The sequence below is a fragment of the Artemia sp. Qi Xiang Cuo genome, chromosome 6, assembly GCF_049724085.1.
Source record: "Artemia sp. Qi Xiang Cuo chromosome 6, ASM4972408v1, whole genome shotgun sequence".
NCBI lineage: Eukaryota > Metazoa > Arthropoda > Branchiopoda > Anostraca > Artemiidae > Artemia > Artemia sp. Qi Xiang Cuo.
In genome coordinates this window covers 499,451-526,150 of record NC_142799.1, presented here as the reverse complement: position 1 = coordinate 526,150, position 26,700 = coordinate 499,451, and the positions used below count along the sequence as shown (strand labels likewise).

Below are 26,700 nucleotides of genomic sequence, written 5' to 3'. Positions count from 1 at the left end.
GGGTGATGTCTAAACATTAACTTAGTTAAAACACAAAAACAAAAAACATTAGCTCAATTAACGACCAGGAACTCACCAGCCTAGCCGCCAACACTCAGGAACTGCTGACAAATGAATCACAAACTCCTTTCACGCCTGCAGAAATCCACTCAGCAGTAAAACGCTTGAGGAACAACAAAGTGGCAGGTATGTGCGGGATATCCGCTGAGCTCTTGAAGTATGCCGGTTCGGCTATGCTACTTTGGCTCCAGAAGCTGTTCTCTGTAGTGTGGGGCACTGAATGGATCCCGAAGGACTGGCATAATCCTGCCTCTCTGGAAGAGAAAGGGGAGCAAAGGAATCTGTTCTAACTACAGAGGCATAACTCTTCTTTCAGTACCTTGAAAGCTATTTGCTATGACCCTGCTGGATAGATGCACGAATATCCTCTGTAGAAAGAGGAGAGTCCAGCAGGCTGGGTTTATGTCCAGGAGGTCCGTTGTAGAACAGATCTTTACTATGCGCCAGCTAATTGAGAATACAAACAAATTCGGGAGGAAAGCATACCTAGCCTTTGTTGGATTCAGGGCTGCGTTCGACTCGGTGGATCGCAACTCGCTCTGGCTGATACTTCGATCTACTAGGATGCCGGCCAAATACACCAAACTGTTTGAGAACCTCTACGAAGAGACAAAGAGCTGCATTAAAGTCAACGGCAAACGGAGCACGACATTCGGTATCAAAACTAGTGTCCGTCAAGGGTGTGCCGCCGCCCCGGAACTTTTCAACTGCGTCACCGACTATGTCATGACACGAACTATAAATCGCCTGCCCTTCGGTCTGTAGTTTGGAGATCGGGTTCTGACGGATGCCGACTTCGCAAATGATCTTGCTCTTGTTGCCGATTCAATTGACCAATTGACTGACGCGCTGTAAGTCCTACAGGAAGAGGCAGAAAATGTGGGGCTGAAAATCAACTAGCTCAAAACTAAGATAATGGCAATAGAGTCCTCAAGCCCTGTCCCGCCCCCCGAGAACATAACTGTCTGCGGAGCTCCTGTTGAAGTTGTAAGAAAATTCACTTATCTTGGCTCCGTGCTGTCCAGTGATAGCTCCATAGATGAGGAAATACGCAGTCAAATGTCAAAACCCTCGTCTATCGTCGGAAGGCTCAACGCTCTCTGGAGAACACCGGACATATCTAGGCGCACGAAGATGCGAATTTATAACGCATCTGTAAGCTCCGTCCTGCTCTATGCAGCAGAAACATGGTCCCTTAAGTTGACAACCCTCAATATTATAGGTGTCTGCCAGACGAAACAGCTCCGTCAGATTGAATGACTTCGGTGGGACGATTTTTTGAGCAGCGCAAGGTTACATACGCTCACCTCCCAAGTGCCCTTCTCAATCCAGATAGCATAGCGCACTCTCAGGTGGTTTGGACACCTGCTACGCATGCCGAAGACAAACCCAGCCATAATAATTTTTATTTTGACCCAAAAGCACATGGCTGGTCCCACCCGAGAGGCAGACCCCGGACCAGGTGGAAGGATAGTCTCAATAAATTCCTGGAGATGGCCAACATTGCTGTCGACGAGGCCCCAATCTTAGCACCAAATTGGTCAGTCTGGAGGAGCAGAGTTGCGACGCTCTCTAAGCCGTCCCCAACGCGGCAGAAGCCCTAAGTCAAGTAAGTCAAGTACCGAAATAATATGCGGCGCATCGTACACCTCAAAGTCCAAAACTTGCAGCCCTGCTGTTTCTAGTGGTGATAAACTACGTTCTTTCGGAAGTTGAGGATCGTTTTAAATACGTTGGTGACTTATTCATCCTGCTAAAATACCTAGTAGACGAATAGTAAGTCGTTCCACAATTCAATTGTTATCTCATATCGACTTTTTGCCCAGTGTAACACACAAGGGTTGCAAATCGACGAAAATAGAACAAAAGTGAAGAGGTTCAACCCTCTAAAATGTGATCTCTCCTGTCCTGAGCCATGGTACCCAGTTAACTGAACCGCAGTTATGCTCGGTGGCACTTTTAGCTCAGACTGCTGCTTTAGTCCACATGTTGTAAACTTAGTAAAGAAAAGAAATTACGCTTTAATATCGGTGGTTACTTTCGGCAACTGGGTTGTCCTACGATGCAACTCAAACTGGCATACCTGTTATGTGTGGCCACTACTTGAGTACGCATGTTCTGTCTGGGGCCCGCAAATGTAAAATACAGAATATTTCAGTGGTGACATGGAAACTGTGCAGAAACGTGCTGCAAAAATCATACTCGGTGCATATTATGTATCTTATGAATTTACTCTAAAGTTTTTAAAAATGCCCTCTCTCCCTGAGCACAGATACGAACTTATCCTAAATTCTGGACCCTCACTACTCGCAAGTCAGAGGCATCGTTTATTGCTGCCACCTCCTTGCTCAAAGCGTCTGCCTATCCAAATCAAGAATAAAATCGGAAAATTGAGATGCCATACCCATCGTTTTGCAATCTCTTTTGTTCATTTTTTTTGTCAGTGCATTTAATCGTTCCTAATTTCTTCACCTTGCAATTTATTGATGTTGTAAAAGTAGCAAAACTAGTTGCGGCCTAGGCCAAAATTATGAAATATTAAATGAATCTTGAATTTAACTTAACAGCTTAGTTTAACGAACTTAAAGATTTGACCATGCAAAAGTAAATCTTACAAGCCTGTCACCATTAGCTTTATCAGAGCATATTGACGGGCGTTAAGATGTTCTTGTAGGTTATTCAATTAGCTAACAATTTCAAGTGTTTAAACTTGAATAATTTTAACAATATCCATATTGATGCTCAGCTTAGATTTTTACCTATTCAATTATATGTACAATTCCTTTAAATATATGTACAAATCTTTCCTTGTTTGTAATAAGATTATATTCTTTTATAAATTTACTCCTGTAATCACTAGTTTTTTTTTATCCAGTTTACTGCCAGTTAATGGGAATCTTTTGTTACAGCAATCATGAAAGCAACACTTTTTGAAGCGCCATGATGATACTTATTTTTGTTCAATTTCTGCGGAATTCTCAAACATCTTCCTTATTTTCAAATTTTGCGCCAATTCAGTAATAAAATTGCATTACGGTAAATAGAGATCTTTTTCATTAAAAATCGAGTTCTAAGTTTCTACCAATTTTTTAAGCCCTATATGGTTGTGAAAGCTTCCGCTGCATCGATTTAAAGAATCAAATTTAATTTTTACTGTCTTTTCGACTTTAAACTATCAAAATTAGCGAGGCGATTATATCACGCAAACTTAAAAAGCTAAGACAGAATCTGGCAGCACACAGTGGCTTTTAGTGATAGAAAACAATTTTTTTTGTCATCTGTGATGAAGAAATTGTGTTTCAATGTTTTGGAAAAATAAATTAGTGACAGCAACGCGGCTTTTAGGCATAAAATTTTTAGCATTTTTTTTTAATTTTTAAAATTTAGAAGCATTTTTAGTAATTTTTAAGGATTCCTTGTTTATTTATTCATATTTCTGGGTATTCTTTTTTCTTTTTTCGAGAAGCATGCCTTTTTTGTTGGTTTCGTTTTTTGCAACAAATGAGACACATAGACTTCGACCTCTCTGTCTACTATTTTTAAAACTAGGTGTCCTGCGTATTGTGTTTAATCAATAAAAAAGTAAAGTATAATAAGTTGCTTTATTTTTAACAAACATCTACAAAAATTATTTAACTGAAACTGTGGTTCTTGGCAAATACCCGAACTTTAGGTAGGATCCAGTGAGAAAACTGGTCTAATGGAAGACCTTAAGTTAACTACAGTTTATATGTTAGTAAAACAACCATATTAAACCCAATACGAATTAGATTTCTCATGGATGGCAAACGGGCTTCATACCTTCCACACTAACTGTTAAAGAATCTGCTTGTAAGTTATTTTGTACTAAAATATAAACGAATACTGGTAATTAATATCATAATAATAAGACTAGATATTTATGGAATTTATCAACATTGACTTTAAAACAGAGCCGTTCTAGCTCAGTGGATTGGTGCGCTGGGTTTGGCATCCTTTGTCCGAGAGGACGGGGTTTCAAATCCTTGTGTACCCAATTATTTGGTTTGGGATGGGGGTCAGTGGCGTGACTCTGTAAGCTCAGCCAGAATCTACCCAGCTTTGAATTTCTCCAACCTGGAGAAATCTGGGGAAGGTAAAGAGGAAGGGTGTGCGAAATCATAGGATGGTTGCCCCCCCCCCCATTGCAGTTACTGAAGGGCCCCTGACTGAAGGGCCAAGAAACGGAGATCAGCACCGCCGGTAGGGACTGTAAAGTCCAATGCCATATTCTTTACCTTTTAAAAGTGCCCCTGTTCTTGCACAAATGAACAGTCATATTTCCCTAATCCCTTTTCCATGCATCGGATTTTCATCCACATTTAGACAAAAGTTACAATGCGTTTGCCATCCACAATGAAATGACCATGAAGATGTTTGTAGGGTCTTTGGTTCTGATATTTAAAAGTCAACTTTAGGTTAAAATTCCAGAATTGTTTACAATTTATCCCTTTTATTCTAACAAGCGCGGATGGCGAACGACCACGAAGATCCTTTCGCCTTTTAGAAGTAGTCTGTAGAGAACAGTTATTATGGCTGATGCGGACAATCAAGGGATCAATATATCATCTTCTTTAAGATACGAATAATACGTTTAAAAATTATTGGTTCTGTTTGATGGGAGAAAGGGCGGTTAGTAAAAACCCCAAGTTTTTTTTGGATTTTTGCACCTCGGTAATATTGCTTTAATATCTTGGAATCACCTACAGAAAATGGAAACTGATACAAATTGTGTTGAATATTTTCCATCAGGTAGATGACAATGTTGGCAGAGAGGAGAGTGATGTAGACCCAACTAAAAAGGGTATCATTCAGAATAAGATATCCATCATTTAGCCTGTAATAAACTATGAACAAATTCCAAGACTAGACTGGAGAAAACAGTATTTGAACGTTTTTTCGCAGGGGAAGGGTTCAAAGACATTTCCTAATGGCGGAAAGGGGTCTGTTTGCACCGTTGCTCCCCTTTCGTCCCCGGACTGGGTGGAAAGATGTCATAAGTAAGGATTTAAAGGGAACTAGAACTTCATAGGAGAGTGATGTCTTGAATAGATTGGGGTGGAGGAAGAACGCTCGCAGCTGTTCAGGCCTCAGGCGGCTTAATGCTGCACCGTGTTGTTAGTAGTAGTAGCAGTGAGTGCTAAACATTTTTAGTATGCCCAAAAACACTCTATAAGTTTGTGGTAGCGAAATGGATTGAGGTCTGCTTGGTCATCTGAGGCCCGAGGTTAGATCCCAGCTGCCGCAAGGTTGAGCGACAGGCTTCCTACCTATCCCTGGACCCGGCAACTCAAACTTCACCAACTCTCGACACCCCACTCAATGGCTCTGGAGGACATTTATCCTTTTTATTGGAGGACGTTCTGTGCAAATGCGAAGGAAAGCTCAACAAATGACCAGTAACGTTAATCCTTATTTGCTGCTAGAATTTGAAAGTTCTCTTGAAAAAGGGATCTTTCAATCTTCATAGAAATTTCCCAGCTAAAACATATTAACCTTCACAAAGAAAAATTACAATATGTACAAAAGGGGCAAATACAGAAAGATGAGAAGACGTACGGCATATGAAACACTACGCTTTTCCACACAAAATACGAGGCTTTAACAACAAAAGGCACCTATATCAGTGATGGAACTCAACAATTTCAGAATTGCTCAACAATTAGTGATATTACAATTCAATTTTAGTGCCATCCTGGTATCGATCACATATACTGTTTTGACCAAAAAATTCACGCAAATTTTTAAATTAATATTTTATAGCTATTTCTGTAAATATTCTAAAGTTTAATCTTTAATTTCAGCAATAACTTTCAACTACTTAAATTCTTTTTCACCATTCATAAGAGTTTGACCAATAAATTGAAGTAACTTCCTTTTGTGACATTCTTTGGTAAAAACAATACAGGCGTTCAGCACATGAACGGTGCTAAAAATCGAACTGAAATAGTGCTAATAGAGCAAACTTGACACAAGGACGGAAATAAATATCAACTAAAATTCTGCTATTAAACTGTATCTTCCATTGACATCAAAAGTGGATTCACATACTCGAAACCTTCGAACTCGGATTGATCTATTTTCTCAATGGCAGTCCTGCAAACAATAAAAAAGATATAAAAAACACTGACCAATGTGCCACTGTTGTTGATCAATGTGATCAATTTTCAGTTGATCATTGATCAAACAACGAAAGAATGAAAAAAAAATAATAAAAAAAAGACAAATAAACTTACAAAGGGGTAAAAACACAACAGACAAAAATAACAAATCTGTACACCATTAATATTTAAAGGTAAACAATTAAACATTTAAGTAATTTGGCGCTGAGGCCAGTGTTCACACTTCTATAGTTTTGCTGTACATTTTTTGGCACTGAATTAAGGGTGGGAAGGCCCCAGGGGTCTAAATTACCAATTTGCACCATTCTTTAGAACTATAGTACTAGAAAAATCAGATATACACATTTTTGAAGTGGTTTACGAAAAATCGAAAACCACTTATAAAAATCCTATTACAAGAAAAAGTGAAAATATTGGCTGAATTAATACAAAATAATTTTAAAATTCCGATTATAACGGGTATTTTTTTTTAATTAGACTGAAAAATCTTCTGCAATTGATAAACGTGATAAAACAATGAAAGGTCAAAAAAAAAATAAACAATGAAACGACGACAACCTGACTTACAAATAGGTAAAGACGTGACGAACAAGAATAAAATCACAACTAAGACTCAAGAGATTTGGCGCTAAAGCCAGTGCTTATACTTCTGCAGTTCGGCTGTGACAATTAGAAGGGGTGACATACGCCATTTTTACAACTTTTCAGGAGAGCCAAAAAACGGAAAAAAGTTTGCCCATGTCGTATGTCTCTTTTTTAGCTTCAAAGTTTGTCCACGTCCAAGATTGGAGTATGTTTCTTTTTTATCTTCGTAACGACACACGCATAAGAAAATTTTTTAAGAAAAACCATATGTCGCCCTTTTAATTATCACAGCCGTCGACTCTGAGCTAGGTTAAAAGTAGCGTATGTCTCTTCTTATCTTCGTAACGGTACGAGACAGGGCATTTCTGGCTGAACCATTCGATTCCTCATGCTAAGTTGACCGAAGACACATACATAATTCATTTTCGACCAAAATGGCATGTCGCCCCCTTAATTATCACAGGCGAATTTTGGTGTAGATTTTTTTTTGGCACTGAGTTCAGGTAAAAAAAAAAAGATGAAACGCTTTACGGCCCAAAATTACCGGTCTCCATCATTCATTAGTTGTACAGTATTTGATATATCGGTTATGCAGGAATTTACAATGCTCCGCCGTGTTTTTTACAAAATCCAGTTAGAAGAAAAAAAATTAAAACCACGACTAATGTCTTACAGAAATATAAAAAAAATATTTGATCAACTAAACCTCTGGACGACTCAATACGCTGAAGATCTAACCCTTTACCGGGAAAAATCTATATTCTTCAGCTTACTTGCTTTTTTTTACTTTTTAAGGAAACTACACGATAGCCGATCGTACCCGGCACCAATGGCCAACCGGATGACTGACGTGGTCCAGCTTGATTTATCGGCAACAGCCTCTTCAGCAATCGTTAGAAATAAAGCATAGTTTTTAAAGTTTTTCAGCATATATTTAATTTCTTCAACATATAAAGTTCTCCTTTTCTTTACATGTTTTGTTTAATTTAGCTTAATCCATTTCTTTTTTTTTGTTTTTTTTTCCGTTGATAAAGGCTTTTGGACGTAAAGTCGAAACATTCGAATTTCTTTACTATTAATTTTTTTTCCCACTGTTTTGTTTAAAATATTAAAACCCGTTTTCACTATATTTTCATTCGTTAAACTTACCTTTTAATAAAATCAATTTTTGGCCAAGAAAATTTGGCGGTTTTATCCGCGAGCCTACGGTTTTAATGATTCTATGTAAGATGACAATTTTCTCATCATTCAACAGCTGAGATCCAATTTTACCCATTTATCAAAACACACTTTTGAAATGCACTTCGCATTATTATTATTAGACTGAAAAATACATTTAAAATAGACAAAAACGCGAAAACGGCAACATTTTCATTTGTTTCGCAGGTTAGATCACTCTCTAAGAAAAAACGTATGCAATACCATAATTCTAGATCGGTGAAAGGACAGATCTGAAACTAAATACTCTAACATTATAAGTCCCTTGTCCTTTCCGTGCAAGTTACACTTGTAGGCTTGTTGCAAAATACTACATTTCACAGGGAAGATAATCCTTAATAGATTAGCAAAGAAAAATAAAATAAAAAATTAATAAGGATAATAATATAATAATAAATATAGTAAAATAACAATATATAATAAATAAGAAATGTGTATGCAGAATAAAAACATATAATAATAAGTCTATAACATATATCAAAAATATATAATATAAATAAATATGTAATATATAAATATAGGAGATATGATGAAAAATATATAATAAGTAACGTGTAATGAATAAATAGTAATAAGATATTATAAATAATAAATGAATAATAATAATAACACTAAAAAAAATAAATTAAAAATATAATAAAACTACTACTTACGGATCATCTGGGGTGAGTTGAACAGGCTCATCAGTGAATTCTGGCGGGAAATGAGCCAAATCTCTTTCATTTTCAGTACGTGGAATATACGGAGGGGATACTTGCTTTCTTTCAAGCTGAAAATATTTAATCAAAATTATTTCAATCCGTCACTATAGAAATTGAAGTACCGAATTTATTTTGAAGAAAAAAGTAAGGTGTTCTATATTCATGGATAAATATTTATTGGTTGGCCTCTTCTGAATGAAACATGCTACAAGAATAAAAATACTCCCATTAGATTCCTTATTCTACGTTATTTCCAAAAATTAAAGCTGCTTTTCTAACAATACACCCTTCCCCTCTGATGGTCCCAGTTATAGCCCGAATAATAAAGTCTAGATCTAGAATTATCACTCTTCTGAATGAAACATGGTATAGGAATAAAAGCAGAAGCATTAGATTCCTTATTTATTCTATTTCCCAACATCCCAGGTGCTTTTTTGACAATGCACCCTCCCCCCTTTAATGATCCGCGATATAACCCTAATAATAAAGTCTAGATATAGAATTATTACTCTTCTGAATGAAACATGCTATACGAATAAAAGTAGAACCATGATATCCCTTATTTTATGCTATTTCCCAATATACCAGGTGCTTTTTGACAACGCGCCACCTCCCCCTTCCTCTGATGGTCCTCGATATAATCCTAATAATGAAGTCTAGATATAGAGTTGTGAATGAAACACTTTTCTGAATGAAACATGCTATACGAATAAAAGTAGAAGCATTAGATTCCTCATTTTATACTATTTCTTAATATCCCAGGTGCCTTTTAACAACGCACCCCTCCCCTCTGATGCTCCTAGATATAGCCCTAAAAATACAGTCTAGAATTACCACTCTTCTGAAGGAAATATGTCATACTAATAAAAATAGTAGTTCAAGATCTTTATACCAATAGCTTCCTTATTGTGCGCTCCTTCTCAAAATCGGAATTATTACTGACAAGCACACTCTATATTATTACTTTAGTTCACTTTATATTTTATACTTTACATCTCATATTTTTTACTTTATATTTTATACTTTTATACTTTATACTTATATTTTATACTTTATATTTTCTATATTTTATTTATATTTTAGTTATTACTATAAAGCACGGTCGTATCCAGAATTTTTGTTCGGAGGGGAGGGGGTATAGTTAAAAACTGTACAAAACCCATGAACAAATATTTTATATGCATTTTTGTTACTTTTTTGCGAGTCGGACAATTTTTTTAAGGGGGTAGTCAAACCCGGTAACACCCCCCCCCCCCGAAAATGTGAAACTGCACTAGGAATTTTCTAATATTAGAATAATAAAACGAACAAGTCATTGGTGCTTTGTTGAAACAGGTTTCTATATTTTTTACCACTGGCGGATCAGGGGGCCGGGGGGACCTTGCCCCCCCCCCCCAAGAATTTTTCTGGTGCCCTCATTCCTTGTTTTTTCTGTTTTCACTTTTTTTAAAATATATTTGTCAATTTCATCAGTTATTGGCGCCCTTGTCATATCCCCCCCCCAAGATTTTGCTCTAGATCCGCCCCTGGTTTCGACCGGATAAAACATAGTTTAGCCTGGGTGAGAGGAATAGAATTATTTCAAATGATTTTAAAATACGGATACAGTATAGAAGGAAACATTACATGGGCGCAGGCACTGGGGGGAATGGCCCCCCTGGAAATTTGGAACTATAAAGTAATTATAAGGAAAGCAAAGGAAAGGTAGCAGAATAGGGGAAAACCATAGGGAAAAATGTGTGTTGCCCCCTTGTTGGCTGCCTGCCAATAGATTTTGACCCATAATCAGGAAAATATAAGTTCTAATTTGTGACTGAGTAACCCTTCACCAATTTTCACAAACATTTTTTCTATAATAATAATAATAATGTATTATTAAAGCTTTTTTACAGCCATATACAAAACAAAAAGAAAAGAAAAAGGATAAATAAAATGAAGACATACTAAAATTACTATCCTTTTAATCAACATTCATACCTTTCAATGCAAAATTTACCACACTTACTACTGTTTGTGGTGAATCTGAACTTAAAATCCTCCGAAGTAGCCAATCATTACCCTCTTTCAAAATTTCTCCCCTTATATGAGAAAGCCGCCGGCATCGCAGGAGGAAATGACCCACCCCAAAACCAATCTCACCACATTTTAGACAAGTACGCTGCGTTTCCGGACCTTCTCTATTTTTCCAAACTTCTTTTCCTTGTATTGGTAGACAATTGGCTCGAAGCTGAATCCACGTTTTCATATACTTACTAGGTAATCTCAGGTTCAAATATGTCTCCTGTCCATAAATCCGCTTTATATCTCTATATAAAGTAAGACTAGTCGACTTATCTAAAGCTGTCCACCAAAGTTGAATTTCCTGGTCGTGCAATCTTGCTTGGAATTCTTTTATGAAGTTTTCTTGGTCCAGTGGTCCCTGTCCTCCATTCCACGCGTTTGAAAAGCCTGTTTCCTGTAGAATTTTTCTGATCTGTGCTGTCCAAGTGGTTTTACTTTTTTGGGTGAGAAGATCTTTATAAGCAGCAAAAATAAGTCTTTCCTTGGGTAAATTCAGGATTTTGAGCCAAAACTTGATCATCTGTATCTTTATTCGTATTTTTAAACTGTAGATGCCTAGGTCACCTTTCAATACTAGAGAGTGAGTTGTTTTATGCAGCCCATATGCATGCCTGTAGCATTGTAGTTGTAGAGTTTCTAATCCTTGGGCAGTCTGGTAGCCCCAAATTTCTGCCCCGTAATGCAGTATGGGTCTTGGAAATTTGCAAGAAATATATGCTTATGAAGGCTGAGATCGCTTATTCCTGTTGTAACGTTGCTTCTGTAAATACCGAAAAGTGCATTTTTCCCTTTTGTCGTAGTTGCTGATATATGTTGTGTCCATTTACCATTTTGAGTTGCTGTAAAGCCCAAATATGTTGCTTTCTCTTCTATTTTTAAAATTTGACTTCCCAAATAAAACTTGGGGGGCAGCTCTGGTTGCTTTTTGTTAAATATCAATATTTGGCTTTTCGATACATTAGCCTTCAGTTTCTTTTTCTGCAGATATTCTGCTAGGATATTCAGTAGAGACTGTAGATTTTCTCAGAATCAGCCAGTAAAATTATGTCATCTGCGAAAAGCAACATTGAAAGATTCAAATTTCCAAGACGAAGTGTTGGTGCCCATTGGCGTTGGAAAAATTGCACTATATCATTAATAAATATACAAAATAATTTTGGAGATAAAGTACTTCCCTGTAAAACTCCCTTACTTACAGGAAAAGAGGAAGAGACAGCCTGTTGTGGAATTTTAACAAAACTTTTAGTCCATGAATACATCGAAGCTATTATATTCATAAACTGATGTGGTAATCCAATTTCACTCAAAGCTTCAAACAACAAAATTCTATCTACGTTATCAAACGCTTTCTGTAGGTCTATAAGCGCAGCGTATAATTTTCTATTTCCTTTAGAATATTTTTGTATCATTGCATTTAAAATGAATACTTGATCCACTGTCGAATATCCCGGTCTGAATCCACTTTGTTCTTCATTTAGAATACTATTCGCCTCCATCCATTTTCCAAGCCGTTTGTCCAAAATTTTTTCCAAAATTTTCCCCCCACTGTTTAAAAGACTTATAGGTCTATAGTTTGCATGAACGGCCGGGCTACCTTTTTTAAATAGGGGAAATACGAGTGAGGTCTTCCAAGCTAGTGGCCAATGTGTCGTAGATATTACTAGGTTAAAGAATGATGTTAACACGGGGATGATGATATTCCTTATCGATTTAAATATCTTAACTGGGATTCCGTCTGGCCCAGGTGCTGAGCCCCCTCTCATTTTTTGCAGTGAATCATTGATTTCTTCTGGGGTAATGGGTTCAAAGAGGGCGTAATCTGTTTCTCTAAGAGGGAAAGGTCCTTGTTCGCAATCTGCTTGATTTATCCTTTCCTCTAGTGTGTTGTTCGTTTTTTCTGCATCTTTCTGTAGTGATTGAAAATGAGATGGCCATGTTTCCGGTGGTGGAATTTTCAGGGAATTCTATATGATCTGGTCGGAGCAAAAAAAAAATCAAATTCTTCATAGTAATGAAAGGTAAGTATATAACGATCCTTGTCAATAACGAAATTATAAGAGCCTAACTATTGACAATATTCAGTCAAAGAATTAGCTTTTTATGGGGATCCTAAATATGTATTTGCTTATTGGTAATTAGTGCAGTTATTAGAACAAAAGAAGGTTCGTACAATTATAGAAAACACAATGAAAACCACTTAATAATGGACAATTTCGGTAAGAATATGGCGTCAACTTTTGCTTGCATTGCAAGAGTACCCATGAGCTGATATATGAAGCCACTATAATCAGAAATGTTTCCCCTGGACGGAATACTGGGAATTTCTGTATTTCCCCCTGAACTGATACGTTTTTTTGTGTTTCATTATCAATTTTTTCCCCAGGAGGAATTGTATTTATCTAGTTGTCACTTTGAAAAAGATTGAATTTTTTCAGTTATGAAGTATAAAGGTGTCAAATATACTGGCCTAATACCGAAAGGTATTCAAAATTATATTAAAAAATATTGAATTAAAAATTTGTATTTGATTTCCTTAATCTTAGTTTTAATGTTTTACTTTGAAAAAACTACTTTGATAATGCGTTTCTTATATAAACACTGAGTCTAAAGGCATTAAATATTTTGGTGTTTGATAACCAAGTTCAGAACTGTGGATATTATTTAAAAAAAATATCCGTCCAACGCTTCGACATAGCTCAACAGAACTATATGCTGGGAGTTTATACCTTAGTTTTTGGAAGTAGGCTATTGTTTTGTGTATTTTCTGTCATTACTTACTTTTTTTATTTTTATATACTTTACTTTAATTGACAAAACTTTTCCATTGCCTTTATAAAATTATTTGTCTCTAAGCTTCATTAAATAAAGAAAAAAAAACAAATTTTTTTCAACTGAAAGTAAGGAGCAGCATTAAAACTTAAAACGAACAGAAATTATTACGTATATGACGGAGGTTGCCCCCCTTCTCAACACCTCACTCATCACGCTACAGTTTTTTGGTACTTTAAAAAAAGTTATTTATTTTTCTTATTAAACGACCCTTGTGTTTCAGGAGTCGTTTTTAGAGAATTGGAAAAAAATTTAAACTTAGTGTAAAAAGAGAGATGTTGGAACCCTTGGTCCCAGTTTTTCAGATAAATGTCCCTCCCAGATTCATTTCTTTCGGCCCCTAATTATTTTCCTTCCTTAAGTAATAAATGTTAATTTTCCTATTATTTTTTTTGACGCCATTTTGGGTCCTCTTAACTGCGTACGTGTTTAATAGACCACGAGGAAAAAAGTGCGCAGTTAGGGAGATTGGCCAGTATATTAGTAGTCCTGGGATTGTCTGGAAAGATTCATTTACCACCCCTAGTAACCCCCAGCGCGTGCTGCGGTTAGCGGGCTTGGAGAATCTGTCCTGTTTCAGTTCAGTTCATTTTATACGTTTGACTTTGAATATAGTACGAATTTTCCCTTTGTACCTATTTTACTTTTCAGCTCATGCCGAAACGAAAGAATTAACTAGAAAATCTCATCAGTTAACAATCACATTGGATGTGGACAGAGATCACCTGATAACTTGATCATAAGGTAACCGTTGAAGCCGTCATGCATGCCTCACTAAGTTGGGGTCCAAGAGGGACTGACCCCCTTCTAAAGAGGACATAGCAATCTTATGTCCCATTTTTGCCTTTAAAAGTGGTGACCCCGCACAATAAACCTCCAATAAGTGGTGCCAGCGGTGCCCACAAATCCAATAAGTGGTGCCAGCGGTTCCCACAAGTCCAATAAGTGGTGGCAGCGAGTTAAGGTCCTATCAGTAAATCTGATAATTAACAGAAGTCCGCGCGGTCGAAGAGACAGGGTCATTTAGCCTACAAAAGTAGCCTATTGTAGTTACAGAGCCTATATATAAAAATCGTAAGGAGAAAATTTTCATCTGAGCTGTGCCTAGTCGGGTAATGATAGGTAATAAAATTTAATAATCAATAAATCACGCGAATAATTAACTTGAGAGATAAGGGAGGCTGAGCCCCCCACAGATAATCGACAAATTAAAAGAAAATTTTTCACAAAAGAATAAAAAGAAACATTGATAAAAGGATTTTCATTTGAACGAAACACGTTAGATAAACCTTAAAATAATGGCGGACAAACGAAGAATGCAGACAAGATCTACCGCGGTAAAACAAAAATCGGATTCGGACACACAATTATATGCGACTCCCGCTGGAAATACCCTAAGAAAAACACCATCAGATAGAACCATATATCACTCAACAGGTGAAATAGACATTTCTGAGACGTGTCCGTTGGAGTAATCGCGGAAATCCAACTAATTTTGGGCCAAAGAGGGATTGTCCCCCTCCAATAAGTGGCATAGTAACTCTTTGCGCTATTTTTGCCTTTAAAAGTGATTACCCCGCATAATAAACCTCCAATAAGTGGTGCCAGCGGTACCCACAAATCCAATAAGTGGTGCCAGCGGTGCCCACAAATCCAATAAGAGATGTTAAGGATGGGGTAAACCCTCATATACTTAATAATTTCTGTTCGTTTTAAGTATTAATGTTGCTCCTTACTTTCAATTGAAAAAAACTTTTTTTTTCTGATCGTTTTTTAAATAAAGACAGGATACCTGGCTCCACCTCCACGGATAAATCGTCCTCCCCATAAAAATATCCTCCACACAATTCAATCCTGGCGAAAATTTACCCCGGACAATTACCCTAAACATCTCCATGCGTAAAATTGAATCGGTAAAGACAAAATGACATATAAAGAAATTTCGTAAATGATTTCTGGAAAATTCACCCAGTGTAAAATTTCCTCTGAAAATTTCACCCCCTGGAAACTATTCTCTCCATTTAAAGTTCTCCCAACAGAAAATTCGTCCTCCCCTTCCCACCCGAAAAATGTGTGCATACTCCCCAATAAGAAATAAAACAATGGGCGAAATTTATAACCTTTCTCCGGGGGCTGTAAAGGGTCATTTTATCTCCAAAGACATAGTTATTGGGCCTTTCAACCATACTGAACAAAAAGATATCTCATAATTTTGGAAAAAAAGTGGCATGGGAGGGAGCCTAGTTGACCTCCAATTTTTTTGGTCAATTAAAAAGGACATTAGAACTTTTCATTTCTGTTAGAATGGGCCCTATCCCAACGTTTTAGGCCCACTGGGTCTATACGATCACCCCTGAGAAAAAAAAAACACGAACTGTTTGATTACCCATCAAGATCCAAACAGAGATCATTGAAATATTGATCGTTTTTTCTGCGTTACCTAAATTATTGCATTCATAAAACTTTACAGTTTCACGAAATGTAATTAAACAAAAAGAAAAGGTATTTCAACTAAAGTAAGGAGCAAGTTTAAAACTTAAAACAAATATAAATTACTCTGTATATAAGGGAGACTGCCCCCTTCTCGACAACTTACTCATTAACAAAAAGCTTTTAGTGCTTTGAAAAAAAAAATCCAATTGCAAATTTTCTTTAAAAACTTGGAAAAAAAGTCAAACTTCACAGTAAAGAGGAAGGAGCTAAGGAGAAGACAACCCCCTTCATACAAAGAATAATCTGTTCGAATCAAACAAATACAACTTAAAAACAATAGGGAAATTTTTTTTTTTCCAAGACAGTGTAATTTATACTAGTGAATATTTCGGCCCAATGTCCAAGGGCCGTCTTCAGCACAACATTAAATAAAAGAAAATATATATATATAAAAACAAACTTACATTAAAATACGAAGTTAAAAAACCGCTTTTAAAAACCTTTAAAATAGCCCTAGTATCCTTACTTCAACGAAGTTCAACCAGGACTGATAAATAAAATGACGAGAGAGGATGAGTTCATTAAAACGAAATAAAATGAAATTATTAACTGCAAGTTTTCAGAGCTAATCTTGATTTTTTAGCAGCTAGTCTTAAAGGCCTTTTTGTAACGGGTTCAATACTATTGTCAATTCGTTTAATAAAACGTTTTGTTAGATCATTTTAAATTAAATTTGAGTATAAAGAATTTAGTGAGTATACTCCCAAGTCCCTATTTAAGGAAATATTTTTATTCATTTTTAGCCTAAGTTTGATTGATTCCCGGACCACCTGTTTTATCCACAAATCACTACTAATGATAGAAGATTTTTCAAAAAGTATTTTGTGGCTGGGATTATCAAATATATGGTTAGCTAAAGCAGGATCAAAGGAGTTATTGGAACTATTAGCAATTACCGCTTTGTCTATGTCTTATTTATGCTGGTGTATCCGTTTTTCTAGATTCTGATGAGTTCTGCCAACGCAGTATTTGCCACAATCGCATGGTATTTGATAAACCCCTCTTTGGCGAGTAACTGGGGTTTTATCTTAACCGGAGTTTAAGAAATTTGTGATTTTAAAATAATTGGTGAAAACTAAATACAGATTGTTTTTTGTGCAAATTTTTTTTATTTTTGTGGTGATTCTTGGGATGTACGGAAGATAGATTATATTAGAGGGGTTTTTTTTTTAAACCTATTGTTCGAATAAGTTTGAAATCTTTTCCTTGCTTTCAGTTGAAAAACTCCTTTTTTTATTTAATCTCTGATTATTTTCCAAATCATACCCAGGCCTAATCAAGATATAATTTGAGGTACTGGCCCTTAAATTCCTGGTCAATTGCTTTTAAAATGCGTGAATCAATAATTATACGTTGATTAGTACCGTCCTACGTTTAAATTTGTAATTTTAATTTTGGATAAAATTTGAACATACTTGAAAAATCGGCGATGAATAGTAATTTTGGTGAAAAGTCTTGTTAATATTACTACTAAAGAATTTTGGTTGGATGAAAAGGAGTATTTTTGTTTGTATGGATGGAAGTTCTGTGAGACTTTTGATCTTCTGCATAACTGAAGCCATCACTACTTCTACAGTAGGATTTTCTTATCGATAAATACAATACATATATTTTATAAATACACTGAAATAATTTATACAAACAGAAAAATATTACCATTTAAAATTGCTGAAAGCTAAGTTCCTAGCAGTATTTGCCACCCCAAGGAAATTTCATGGCGGGGCTGATGATGACCTGCCTTGCCTTTTCCACCTCTGTGCTGGTAGATATGGGAATGTAAAATATTAGCTGTGTAGAGAAACATTCTAATTAATTCCTACTCCCCCTTCCTCTTTCGACGTTTATCTAAAGCCTCATGAAGAGTACGCAGTTTGTCCATTAAAATGTACCTTTGTAAGAATCTACCCTACCCCCACCCAAACAATGTCTCACCCCCACCTAAACAATGTCTCACCCCCCCCCTCATTATAGCTGATACGCAATTACAGATCACCAAACGTAGCCTAATTTCATTACAAATCAAGCGAATCAACTTGGCTGAATCCAGTACTGCTTCCGTGTGACATTACTTCTTTTGCAACTGGGAAGCCTAAAATATAGTTATTGATATTTTTAAATCAATTAGCTTCACAGGATTTTAAATTGATTGCAAATTCGTCCTTTTCGGGGTAAATTCGTAGTTAGTCGTAGTTAGGTTAACCGCCTAAACTGTCATCCAACCACCACTGCTATTTTGGCGACTACCCCCCCCCCCTGTAAAATTTTCTGCCGGCGCCCTTGAAACAGGTATTTTGAAGCACCTGCCCTTACTCCTTCTCCCTCTAGAGGGTCCTGAAATTTGGCTGCATGACAGGTGCATACCTGTTGAAATTTTGACAAAAAAACATTTTACCTTAATTTTCAGTTATCAGTTTCTTTTTCTCTGGCTTTACTTCTGAAAATGCAATTCGTGTTATTTGAGTAGAATTTTTAAGCCATATCAATGTATTTATTTCCAGTTTAGGAAATGTATTTGCATATCTTAGTAGGGGAAAGATACGGAAAAAAATGGTCGAACCAGGAAAAAATTGGTACAGAAATTATTTTTGCACCACTGTGTTCAGAAAAGAGAGCTCTACAACATATCAAAAATCTAAACCTCCATCCCGTTGCGAAATTCCCGTTTTTTCACGTTTTTTGCGCCTATTTTTTAGATATTTCCAGAATCCGAGAATGAGGAACCGTGAAAAAAAAAAGTAGTTTATTGATTGTTTCCCTTTTAAGAAATGATTGTTTTTGGGCTCTTTTATTAGACAGAAACATCACGTTTAATCATTTAATTCTTTTTTATGTTTTGTTTTTGTATGAAGTAAAAAAAATCAAGCGACACACGATCACGGGGTATTTTTCGAAGAGGAGCACGAATTTTCGGTTCATTTTTCCCCATCTGAACAAATAGCCTAGCGGCGTTCCGAATCCATTTCTTTTCCCACCGAGCTTTATTGGTGACGACATTTTCCACCAGCTGGAAAGTCCCTTCTGATATTCTCTTTCTGTTGCACCATGCCTTGATCTTACACTCTTTAGGAAGTTGCTTCAGTCTGCTGAGCCTTGTAGAGCCACCTATCTGCAAAAAAACTCCTCAGATGGAAAGTATTTTGGACAATTTGCACAAAGGTGCAATATGAGAAGATCCCTGGCAAAAATGTCAACGACCCGTATGCCTCACTCGATCAGCTCTGCTTAGCTACCGGGTTCCTGAATGTCCCAAGACCGAGCTGGAATGGATTCATGCAGTCAGTTTTCTCTAACCAAATACATCATGAAACAGGAAACCTTCGCAGCAAGGCAAGCGTCTTGTTTTTGCCCATGATTGACCTCCTGTCTAGCATCAAATCCTGCCTTTACTCAACCTTGGACTTTTTAGCTTCACAAGGCAGAATCTACGGATTCAAACCCGTTCTCACATTTGACCAGCCGCTATAGTGGAAGTCTATGAAGATCCTCAAGTCCAACACGACGAATGAGCTGAGTAGTATTGTTCTCAAGTTAGGCGGTTTTCATTTGATGATGAGTTTCGTCGGAGGCATAGGACCCCTTATGCAAGGTTCTGGTCTGAAAGAGGTTCTGAAATTGGTATACGCGACTGGTGCAGTGCCACACATTCTTTCTGGAAAAGCGATTTCTAGAGCTGTTCGAGCTCACATTCTCGTGAGCTCGGCCATATATGCTCGTCTTCTCGAAGAAGAGCAAGCGACGTTGACGTCTCTAGACATGTCTACTGTCTTCGCTAACGTACTGGATGGATACCTCCCACCCGAAGATTTCAGTCAAGATCCCCAGCTCAAGCAACTTGAAAACTTTCTCAAGCAGAGACGCCAAGACCTGCTGACTCAGCGAACTGCGAAGCTCTGGTTTCAGTATCTTGAAATGGTTGGGATACTGCTTAAGTTCATACGTGCCGAGAGACTAGGTCTGTGGGATATGCACCTGAAATCCGCAGGAGATATACTTTTGCTTCTAGTAGTATCTGCACATAGCCTCAATGTCAAGTCAGTCTGGATATACCAGCAAGAGATGGCTAAGCTTCAAACTAGTCACTCACCTGCCTTTGAAGCATTTGAACAGGGAGGTCACACCATTAGAAGATCAGAGCGACGCTGGGCTGGGCTCTCGGCAGATCTTGTCATCGAGCAGGAGTATATGAGAAGTCTGAAAACATCGGGCGGTCTTACAACTGGAGGTAGGATGACAGAACAGCAGAGAGCCATTTGGGTTCTGTCAAGACCAGCATGCCTGGAGATCAACCTCTTGATGCAAAATTTGACAAAAATTGGTTACTCGACAAGTGAGCAGCGCCGCGACATGAGTTCCAGTAGAAAAGAGCATGACTTCGACGATACCCAGAAGCTCGTCGGATACTTCGGAGAATTTTCTCCGTTCAGAGGTGACAATCAGCTTAGAAACATTGCCAACGGCATAACTTCTTCCCAAGATGTTAATTTTGACGAGGCCGATGTGGCTGGAAAGTTGATTCTATGTAAGATGACGGGAAAAACCTTGAAGGAGCAAGTCTTCAAGAAAAAAGACCAAGTGACCCTAAAGAGTGCCAAAAAGGCGGGGTCCTCTGTGGTAGCGCACATAGATCCGGCGCTCCTTTTCCAGCGGTTTATAATAGTAGCCCAACGAACTGACCTCCGAGAAGAATACTTCAAGTACAAACTTTGTACGATTCCTCCTTCTCTTTTCGAAAGCGATGGCCTTATGAGAAAAGCAAATAAGCCAGAGATTGCAAAAGCAATCTTCCAGGCTTGCGGGATTGAGACTCAGTCACCCTCAAGACCTGCTTCTGCGTGTAACATCGTCTTGGATGATGGTTCTCTTCTAGATCGAGTTCCATGGAAGGTAGGGTCAACCTTCAAGGTCATCTTTGCTTCATACGTCCATTACGTACAAGCAAGGTACCCTAGTGCGATCGTTGTGCTTGACGGATATGAAGGTGGTCCAGCAATCAAAGATGCTACCCATTTACGTCGAGCAAGGATGGTTGGCCGCCAAGTCTTTTTCAGCGAAGAGATGACCCTCTACATGACGAAAGAAGAGTCTCTTTCATGTAAGACAAACAAAGGACGTTTCCTGAAGCTGCTCGGCAACCATTTCGAAGCCGTTGATTTTTGAATTTTCCACTCGGAAGCAGACGGCGACGTTCCGATTATAGAAAAAGGTAGAAGCTGCTAGTCATTTAGACATAATCGTGGTTGCCGATGATACTGACATCTTGGTTCTTCTGATCAGTCGATCTGATTCGCGTTCCGTTCGTTTATATTTATAACCAGAATCTAATTTTTGTAGTAATAGTTCAGCGTGGGATATTATTGAGATGAAGCAGAATCAAGGAACAGATGTCAGCAATCTCAACCGTTCTGTCATGCCGTGCTAGGTTGTGACACAACCTCTCACCTTTACGGAATAGGAAAGGGCAAAGCCGTTCAGCTGCTACTTTCCAACAAGAGTTTCAGGGACAGCGCTGCTATATTTGGCGATAAGCTCGCATCGCATTACGATTTTGTGGCAGCAGGAGAGCGAGCATTGTTGATACTGTACGGTTGCCCTGATGTTTCGAACCTGGACACTGCCAGAAAGCTAATCTTTCACAGAAAAGTGAGCACTGCCACCACTTTCGTGTATCCACAAGTACTGCCACCGACTCAGGCAGCAGCGAAGTACCACTCGCTACGTGTCTACTGCCAAGTTCAAATCTGGCTCGGGAACCCAGTAGACCCTTTACGCCTGGGATGGAAACTGCAGGATAACGAAGTTTTTGCGCCAATAAAAACAGATCTCCCTGCCGCTCCGTCTCAGCTGCTGAAAATTATCAAATGCTCGTGTCGTATTGACGGCTGTGATACTGAAAATTGTACCTGTAAGAAAAACGGAGTTGAGTGTACTATAGCCTGCCGTACCTGTAAGGCAAGCTCGTTCAACAATTCGAAGTTTCAAGAAGAAGAACTTAGTGAAGAAGAATAACAGTTAACTGTGATGATGAAAAATCTAGTTCCTACATTTTGATGATGTGCAATTTCTATATATTTGAAAAATAAGATAAAAGCTTTTCTCTGAACACATTAAGTTAGAACCTTGTCTTGGCGCTGAGGTGTTTGGCGCTGAGGTGTTTCGTCATTCCTGTTTATTGTTGTTTAGTCTTTTTTTTTCTAAGCCTTTCGTTTACATAGCCAAATATACTACAATACCGACAAACTTTTTCCGCAGAAGACCTTGATAAACGCTGGTAAGAGTTTTTTTTCACAACTAAACAGTTTTTTTTCCCCCTTTTTTTTTTTTGCTAATAAATATTTTTCTTTTGGTCAGGTAACGAAATGAGTATCAGAAATGAATTCAGAGCCAAAAGCTGATCTAAAAAGATGTGTAAAACATTATAGTTTACGTTTTTAATTTTTTTTTCCCGATTTTTGAGAAAATAAATAAAAAAACATTAAAAAAAAAAACATTTCGCATCGAGCTAGAGATTTAGATTTTTGATATGTTGTTAAGCATTTTTTTTTCCGGTCCGGATGGTGAAGAAACCATTTCTGTACCAATCTTTTCCTGGTCAAAACTTATTTTTCTCCTACTATCTTTAAAACCTTATAAATTGGGATTGAGCTAAGTTGTGAAGATGAAAACAATTATGTTGTACTTCCTTTAAGCAGAAGATCTATTTCGCAAGGTTTCACTTTTATACCACACAAATTTTTAAAGGTCATCAAAGGTCAGGACCAATTAGAGCGAGAAGGAATGGAGGTAGGTATTCCAAAATACCTTCCCAGGACATACTTTAGCCTGTAGACCCATCCCTGAAAGTTTCATTTTCCTAACCCAAATCCAAGATAGCCATAAGTGGCTAAAGTAGAATTTTACCCTTCTTTTATCTTATTCACACAAGCCCGTACCCAAGATGTTTTTTCGGAGGGGGTTTTACTCAAAGATTTTTTTCGGGGGGGGGGGGGGTGGCGTTTACACAAAAAAAAACTAAAAAAATGTATAATAAAATTTTTTTTATCCATTTTTGTTACATTTTAACGAGTCGAAAAAAAAATTCGGAAGGGGTTCAAATCCCCCTGGTAAATTTTTACCAAATCATATTATTGACTTACGAATTGACACTCGATGCCTTTTTTATGCTCTTTACGAATATAATAACATTTTTTTCGGAAATGAATTTTAGCCCCCACCCTTATATATACCAATTCAGGGTATATATTTGCATATAGGGGGTGGGGGAAAGTTTAATCTTACCTCTCATTTACATCATAAATAAAATTTACCCCCACCCCCCTAATGTGCAAATATATACCCTGAATTTGTATAAATAGCAGGGGCGGATCCAGGATTTTTTAGGGGGGGGCGCAAAATAGGTTGATCCGAAAATTTGAGTTAATTAGGTAAATTACACTACTTTGGACTACGCTAGATGGGAGCGCCCCCTTCCCTGGATCCACCACTTATAAATACGGGTGGGGGTAAAATTCATTTCCAACAAAATGCTTATTATAGCCTATTTGGAAAGTGCATAAAAAAAAGGCATAAAAAATCGAGTGGTATGTTTACTTTATTCATAAGTTAATAATAGGATTTGGTAAAAACTTACCACCCCTAAAGCCCTTCTGGGTACGGCCTTGTATTCACATATTTGCTTCAGAAGGGACCAGCCACTAAATATTTACATCCATTCAATTTGTGATCTACGTAGATATTTCCAAAAAATGGGCTTATAACAATGAAAACCTTTTTATCAGCTTGATATTTACAACGGCTTGTTAGCTCAGTTGGTTAGAGCGTCGTGCTAATAACGCGAAGGTCGTGGGTTCGATCCCCTCACGAGCCATATTTTTTACCTTTGATTAAACTTCTTTTCGGGTACCTTTTTTACATTCAGTTAGTAAATTTTTATACCAATAGATATTACTTTATTTTCTCTTATATTTCATTAGCCTAAATGAGCATTTTCAAAAAAAAGAAATGGGATTAACATCATTTCAATAATAGAGAATGGTGGGTAAAATGAACAATAGTAGGATTATAATAATTACTTTGTAATAGTATAATTACAAAAATGAATGTTATAAACAAAGAATATTACCAAGATAATCTTTGAATATTACCGACACAGACACCCCTTTTAAACTGAAATTAAATTATAAATAGATACAAGAAATGGTCCCTATGTAACATGCCAGTACTCACTAACTTCCCCAACTTCTTAATCCCCATATAACATCTCCCATTTGAAATCGTATCCACCCATTCCTCCCGGGAAAATTTCCTGCTTCAGGAGGAAATTTTCGAAACAAAACGTATTTCAGCTGAAAACAAATTTTTTCATTGTTTATTAAATGTAATAAATAAAATGAAATGTTGTTTTATTAGAGCCTGGTTTAAATACAAACTTGTACAAATTTGACAATTTACAAACTGATTTTTCACCCAAATTAACTGTTGTCAATTTTTTTTTGCCAAATTACCAAATACATTTACTAATTTGGCATATCAAAAATTGACAAGTCACCCAAGTTATCCCTTGTGAATATTTTTTGACCAATTACCAAACAACATTACTAAATTACCGTTTTGACAAATACGACAAGTTACAAATTAAGATTTTAGCCAAATTATCCATTGTCAATTTGTTTTACGAATATACCAAACAGTATTATGAAATTACCAACTTGACAAATTCCACAAATAAAAAATTTACATGAAAAATTAATTTAAGTCTGTCAAAAAGAACAAAAACTTGTTTTCACTTTTAGAACATTGATGATATACTCATCATTGTTCTCAGACCGCTGATAAGAGCAGAATGGTGATAGACGTGTGCATAAATCGACCAAAGATGTAAGATCTTAGTTCAAAGGTTTCACTTTTAAGCGTTTTCTGACAAAAGATGTAAGATCTTAGCACAGTGATGAGTTAAAAAACGGCCCTAATATACTCAGATAATCTTCTGACTTTTAGATCTTGTATATTCTTGGATCTTGTATATTCTTAGATCTTGCATACTAAGGTAATTATTGTAGGATAGCAACATATTTAGTTAAACAACAAAGTTTAATTATTGCATAATAATCCGACGACTAGTCACACTATTAAAGGCCACAAAAGCCATAATAGGCAGTACATACCATAACCCAGTCGACCGACTTATAGAAGGGATGCTGCATGATATCGTCGAATCCGGATTCTTTCCTACATCCAAGACGATCAGCTGGGTTTTTGTTCAAAAATCCCTTCAAAATTGATGACGCTTTTACGGACAGAGAACGAGGAATGCGAATTGTCTTCTCCAAAATAACTATAAAAACAAATAACGACATAATATCTAGGGGAGGATCTAACGGGCATATGCCCCCTGGCAGCTGACACCAATTATCATTATAACCAAAACCTTCAAGTACTAAATCCTTCAGAGGGGAACTCGAGACAAATAGATTTCTCACGGACGATAAATATGTGATTACTAGTTGGGTAGCCAATGAGAAGCCAGAAGAAAATAGCACAACTGCCCACTCGTACTTCGTCCTTTAAGATGGCATGGATGTATAAAGAAATAGGTTCCGAACATTTTTGTAGAAGACTTGATAGGATAAATAAAAGACGCTCTCCTTCTCGTTCATAATGAAAAGACGCGTGGGTATCGCTTGGAATTGTTTTGTTTAGTGCCTTACAATGTCAGGTCTTACCAATAAACGGGAAGACACTTATGATAAAAATATGGAGGTCTGCATTCTTACAAAGCTACTGATTTCCTATACTCTTTGGCGGCATTTGCACTACACATGCCTCAAACCGAAAAAATAAAAAATTGTGGCTTGCTCGTATCCATTCAATTAGCAATACATCCTGCTTTTTAAGCCTTCCCTCAATATGTCCCACTCTCTCGCTTTTCTGTTGATAAGACTGCCTTTTTCAAGCTTCATCCAAGGTATCCAGATGGGTGGTTTTGTAAGCTAAACAGCAGTTGGTGACTTTGGTCAGAGACCTCGAGCATGGCTAGTGCCGCAAGGCACCAACCCCTAGCCCTTTTGAAGGTCATCACAAGCCATGAAGTGGCATTACTTGACATCATTGGCCTTTCCTTATATCATAAAGCAAACGAGAATCTATGTGACTTGAATACACAAACCAATCCTATATCTGGTGATTAACTAACTACCATGACTATCGGCATATCATTAAGTAGCTGATGGCACCATGAGTCTTACTATAATAAATAGCAACAAATGACTTCCTTTTTAACTATTTTTTATATATAATTCACAAAACTAACCAATTAAACAATTTCCTATACAGAATCAGAAATAGTGACACTCTACTCAACTCGCGCAGTGATTCCTAAAATTGCTATCGCCCCCTCTTGGAATGCACAAATTATTCATTTCCTCGCTAACGTTGGAATTTCAATTAAAATGAATATGTATTAAAATAACCATAAAAATAATAAAAGACATAAAGAAAAAGTGAAAATACGAATAATTAAATTAAAACATTAAATTAAATAAAAAATGATTAAAGTAAACGCTAACCATTCTTCCACTCAATTTGCCCTTAGCTAATGTTTACAAAGTAACATGTCT

The 26,700-nt window shown here is 37.0% G+C and overlaps 2 protein-coding genes across 3 annotated transcripts in view; one reads left to right on the top strand and one right to left on the bottom strand.

Moving 5' to 3' along the window:
• Window positions 1-396: 396 nt before the first annotated feature.
• LOC148950773 (uncharacterized) lies at window positions 397-825 on the top strand. The gene has a single exon (XM_089090396.1). It carries the CDS (start codon window positions 397-399, stop codon window positions 823-825), a length of 429 nt encoding a protein of 142 aa, XP_088946522.1.
• Window positions 826-3,643: 2,818 nt separating this feature from the next.
• aPKC (protein kinase C iota type) overlaps window positions 3,644-26,700 on the bottom strand; it is a 104,971-nt gene continuing 81,914 nt past the window's right edge. For both annotated transcript variants that reach the window (XM_089090444.1, XM_089090445.1), the window contains exons 12-14: window positions 25,249-25,418; window positions 8,657-8,772; window positions 3,644-6,174 (exon numbers count right to left, since the gene is read on the bottom strand). In XM_089090444.1, coding sequence (XP_088946570.1) covers window positions 6,087-6,174; window positions 8,657-8,772; window positions 25,249-25,418 — 374 coding nt within the window. In that variant the 3' untranslated portion in view covers window positions 3,644-6,086. The remainder of the gene's footprint in view (window positions 6,175-8,656; window positions 8,773-25,248; window positions 25,419-26,700) is intronic.

Excerpts from the sequence above, each read along its gene's own strand:
- LOC148950773 (XM_089090396.1), top strand. The coding sequence starts at position 397 with ATGACCCTGCTGGATAGATGCACGAATATCCTCTGTAGAAAGAGGAGA.